The sequence below is a fragment of the Parasteatoda tepidariorum genome, chromosome 3, assembly GCF_982258835.1.
Source record: "Parasteatoda tepidariorum strain Cologne lab strain chromosome 3, Ptep-v5.0, whole genome shotgun sequence".
Taxonomy (NCBI): Eukaryota; Metazoa; Arthropoda; class Arachnida; order Araneae; family Theridiidae; genus Parasteatoda; species Parasteatoda tepidariorum.
The window spans coordinates 67,559,590-67,565,221 of NC_141757.1; the positions used below are offsets into that span (position 1 = coordinate 67,559,590).

Below are 5,632 nucleotides of genomic sequence, written 5' to 3' on the forward strand. Positions count from 1 at the left end.
AATGATGTTCATTTATGTGTTTTCTTTTAAGAAATTATTGGAATATTAATTAGGAAGTAGTCAATTTTTTCCGTTAATTTTTTTTTATGATTGAGAATTATTAAATTTAAGCCATGGCATTTTTGGGAAAGGGTAAGAAGGAGGATTTGTTAACGTTGGCCACCGAATTAGAAATTGATGTGGAACCAAGTATGAAAATTATAACACTAAAAAACAAAATAACACAAAGTGACACATATGATGAAGCGTTTGCCAGAGAAATGTTTTTCTCAATTGTGGAAGAGAGGAAAAGGAAGGAAGAAATTGAGGAACAGCGAAGGAAGGAAGAGATTGAGGAACAGCGAAGGAAGGACGAAATCGAAGCTCAGCAGAAAAGAGAACAAATGGAATTTGAGTTGAAAAAACTTGAAATTGAATCCCGTACTCAACTAACTCAAACTTCATCGCCCAATGGAAACGGACAACATAACGTTGACTTAATTAAGCTCATTCCTAAATTCAAGTTAAGGGATGATGATATCGTGATTTATTTATCTTTATTTGAAAGACAGGCTAAAAGAACAGGGATTGATTCTAAAGACTGGGTGTCATGTTTATTAACTTTATTGCCTTCTGAAATCATTCAACTAATTGGTAGAGAATCTGAAGAAAAATTTGAAGACTACGAATACATTAAGACCATTTTATTAAAGAGATTTAAATTGAATCCTGAAAGTTTTAGAAAAAAGTTTGTGATGCACCAGAAAAGCACTGAAAAATCGTGGAGGGATTTTTGTTATGAAATAACGAATTATTTCGAAGAGTGGATTGATGGACTTGAAATAAAAGACTTTGTCAGTTTAAAAAATCTCATTATCACTGATCAACTTAAGAAAAAGGTACCTCATGAAGTAAGAGACCACCTTCTTGATGAGTGGGCAAATTTCGTTTCTCCAACCAAATTAGCGGATAAGCTTGACGAATATGACAGTGTACGTAATGATTCAAGGAAAACTACTGGAATTCCCTCAAAAGACAAAACTAATGAAAAGTGGCGACCTCGTTCTCCACCTTCAGAAAGAAATTCAAGAAACAAATCATTCTACAAACAGGGCTCATCAAGCGCATATACACCCCGTAAGAGTGATGAACTACAGAGGTCGTTTTCCAAACTATCTTGTTATACTTGTGGAAGAGAAGGCCATACATCCAGATTTTGCCTTAAAAATCGGCAACCTAGAAACACTCCTACAACTGCCCAAAACAATTTAATCCAATCGTCACCACTCCCTTTAGAAAAAGAAAAACCAGAAGTGCTAACTGCCAAGATTTCTATTCCTGTCTCAAAATCCGTGGATATATCTGGAAACATAGATGATTTAAAACTCGTCAGAGTTAAATGCGGAAACGTGGTTCTAAATGGCATTGTAGACACAGGAGCCCAGATATCGGTAGTCCGCGAGAAGTTAGTCGCCGACATACCTTGTGAAGGAGAAAGTAAAATAGAGATATCTTCTGCTTTCGGAGAAAGCGAAGTCACTCCACTGAAAATTTTCCAAATGAAAATAAATGACGAACTTCATGGTAGTGTACCTATCACCTGTGCTGTTTCAAAGAAGCTGGTAACCGATTTGCTGCTAAGTTCTTCAGCTTATGAGATACTGTGTGAAAATATTGAGCTTTGTCACAGTAATCTTCAATGGAATACCTCTTCAGAGGGGGAAGACTCTAGCGACGAACCATCACCATTGAAAGAAAATACTTCGAATTGTGCTGTCATTACCCAAATTTCACAAAAAGACATTAAGAATGCAGGAATGGAAAATGACACTAAATTGGATTTTAAGACTCTTCAAGAACAAGATGAGAGTCTAGCAAAATGCTTTGAATGGGCGAAAAGGAACAAAAATGCTTATACAGTTCAAAACGAAATTCTACTTCACTCGGAGAATATTTGTGGCGAAAACATCAAACAAGTTGTGTTACCCTTAGAGAAAAGAACAGAAGTTCTGAGAATGGCTCATGAAATTCCTCTTGCTGGTCACCTAGGTGAGAAAAAGACAACTCAACGAATTAAATATTCATTCTTCTGGCCTACTATCAAACAAGACGTTAAGAAGTTCTGTGAAAGCTGCAAGGAATGCCAATTGAAGCGAACAATCACATATAAAGATAGAATTCCAATCCAACCTATCGTCAGACCAGAAACACCCTTTGAAGTATGGAGTGTTGATTGCATTGGACCGTTAGAACCACCATCCAGAAGAGGTCATCGGTTTGTGATATGTGCAATTGATTTATGCACTAGATGGGCAGAAGCCATCCCTGTTAGAGAAATAAGTGCAAAGACCACATGCAACGTCCTGATGAAGATTTTTTCTCAAACCGGATTTCCGAAAATGATTTGTTCCGATCAGGGAACTAATTTCACAGCCAAACTCACCCGATCTTTTGAAGACTTACTTGGCGTATGTCCCAGATTTTCCACTCCCGGACACCCCGAGAGTATGGGTGCTGTCGAACGATGGAATAGGACTTTAAAAGAAATGATGAATAAAAATATCCAGGAACATGGAAGAAATTGGGACCTACACCTTCCCTATCTTCTGTTTGCCTACAGGGAAGTGCCACATAGCACCACTGGTTTGTCTCCCTTCCAGATGGTGTATGGAAGACTGCCACCGGGACCTTTATCCTTATTGAAAGAGATCTGGACAGGCGAACGTAGCGTTCCAGTCACTGCATCCCGCTCAATTGAAACTTACCTACATGATCTTATCGGAAAAATAAGAAAAGCTCATGACATTGCAGCTGAAAACTCCAAAATCTCTCAAGACGGATACACATCAAGATACAACTTACGGTCTAAGGATAAGACTTTGAATGTTGGGGACAAAGTCCTCGTGCTAATCCCATCGTCATCTCACAAATTGCTCAGTACTTGGCAAGGACCAGCTACTGTAATCGAACTTACCAGACCTCACTCTGCCAAAGTCGAAATGGAAAACGGGAGTATAAGGGAACTCCACATAAATAAATTAAGGCCTTATATTGTTCGAGTGGATCATATTGGTATCATTTTCGACCAAGATGAAGACTTTGGAGATATCCACTATGCACCAGCGGATCTTATGGACAAATCTACTGAAGACTTATGGACCCACTTGCAAAATATGAAAGGTGACCTAAAATATTACCAGCGAAAGGAACTATTCAATGTGTTAAAATCATACACCGATGTTTTTAGTAGCAAACCAGGTCATGCCCATGTCGATGGTCATGACATAAAAGTTTCAGCAGACTGTAGTCCGAAGAGATTAAAACCCTATCGTGTCCCCATTTCGCTACAAGACGAAGTTGATCGCCAAGTTAAAGAATTACTAGAATGGGATCTAATAGAGCCCAGTGACAGTGAATGGGCACATCCTGTGGTATGCGTTGCAAAAAAGGATGGTAGCGTTAGACTGTGCATTGACTTTAGACTTCTGAATAGCTTTACAGTTCCTGACGCATATCCAATGAAGATCGCAAAAGACCTACTTTTTGAAATAGGTAAAGCCCACTTTATAACAGTAATCGATTTAACGAAAGGGTACTGGCAAATCCCGATGAAGGAAAGCGCCAAACCATATACAGCATTTGTCACTCATGCTGGCCATTACCAGTGGAATGTCCTTCCGTTCGGTTTAAAGAATGCTGGAAGTACCTTTCAGAAATCCATGGATAAAGTACTAGCTCGCCATAGACGCTACTGTCGCTCATATATTGATGATGTGGCGATATTTTCTAGATCCTGGGATGAACATCTCTACCACATTGACCAGGTGGTTCAAACTCTGCGAAGTGTTGGTCTAACCGCAAATCTAGAAAAGTGTGATTTCGGAAAGAGTCACGTGAAGTTCTTAGGCCATATAATAGGTTCTGGCACTCACTCTCCAGATCCTGAAAAAGTAGAAGTCATCCAAAATTTGTCTAAGCCTACCACCAAAAAGGAAGTTAGAAGTCTATTAGGGCTGGTGAGCTATTATAGAGAATATATCCAAAATTTTTCTGAAATAGTTCTACCTTTAACGAACCTTACTAAAAAGAATGTTCCGAATAATATTTCATGGGACTCGAAAGCAGAAGCATCCTTCAACAAACTTAAAGAAGAGCTGATTAAAATGCCATCACTACATACTCCAGACATCGATAAACCCTTTCAACTCTATACTGATGCGTCTGCGTTTGCAATTGGAGCATGTTTAGCTCAAAATAATGAACAAGGAAAAGAGATGCCCATCGCATTTTTTAGCAAAAAACTAAATCCTTGCCAACAACGATGGTCAACCATTGAGAGGGAAGCGTTTTGTGTCATCGAAGCCTTGAAAAAGTTTGATACTTGGATTTTCGGTGCCAAGGTACAAATTGTATCAGACCATAATCCCCTTACTTACCTGACCCGAAGTACCCTTCATGGGGCTAAACTCTCTCGGTGGGCCTTAGCATTACAACGCTACAATATGACTTTAACATACCGTAAGGGCAGTTCACATGGAAATGCCGACGCATTATCAAGGTTAACAGTTAATTCCTAAAGAAATCATGTATATATATTTGTCTTAAACTCGGAACAAAATTTAAATGTCAGGGTTGTTTAAAAGAAAAAAAAAAGTTTTTTTTTTTTTACATTGATAACGTGTAAAAGGAAAAAAAATAAATAATAATTTTTTTTTGTAATATTTTGAATTGTTTATATTTATGTTTTTATTTATCATAAGGAACATAGTTTTTTTTTTATATACTTGTATATATATATATATATTTATGATTTTTGGGAGCTGCATATTTTGGAGCTCTCACTTGAATTTCATCACCTGAATAGAAGCTGTGTTGCTGTTTTCTTGTTTATTGTATTTTTCAGGTTTTCTCTCTCTCTCTCAGCAGCATTGTCTCTAAGGTGACGAATGTGCTTCCTTTGGGGGGACTTATAAGAATCGTCGACAATAGATGGCGCTGCGAGATACGGACAAAAAACTTAAGGGAAAAAAGAAGCGGGAGGCTGTTCTCTAGCTGGGTGTGAGAAGACTGGAATGTTCTATGATGGAGCGCGAAGTTTCATTGATTATGTGATTAATTACTATTATTTTCTATATACTTCATGTTTGTGCCGTGGCATAAGTATGCATCTAAATAAAGTCGTTTATGCCAAGAAAGGTTTATGGTGAAATCATTTCACATTGAAAAGTCTGAAAAAGAACCTGCGAAATATTACTAATAGTTTGTAATTTTCTTACATTTACTAAATAAGAATTTTCTTTAAAATTATTATAAACCTAACTAAATATTTTAGATTACATCTGGAATTAAATTACCTTAATTCAAGATGTAATCTAAATGCTGCGTGTAATATATCTACCTTATATATTACACACAGCACTGCAAAACTTTTATTACCGTTGCAGATGAGTATAAAACATTTAAAATGAATACTTAAGGAGCAAATATATATTTTTCATTTTCCATTATACATTTATATTTTCCTAAGGAAATGTTAATTTTATCCAAAGAGAAAAATAATAAGCGTAAATTCTGATATCTACTTTGAAACTTCCTTATTTTCACACTTGACTAGTTTTAAGTCTTGCTCCTTGTAGTTTTAAATAAAGTTTGT

The 5,632-nt window shown here is 36.8% G+C and overlaps 1 protein-coding gene across 1 annotated transcript; it reads left to right on the top strand.

Moving 5' to 3' along the window:
• Positions 1-383: 383 nt before the first annotated feature.
• On the top strand, positions 384-4,556 carry LOC147813885 (uncharacterized). Its single transcript, XM_087160139.1, has one exon. It carries the CDS (start codon positions 384-386, stop codon positions 4,554-4,556), a length of 4,173 nt encoding a protein of 1,390 aa, XP_087016265.1.
• Positions 4,557-5,632: the final 1,076 nt, after the last annotated feature.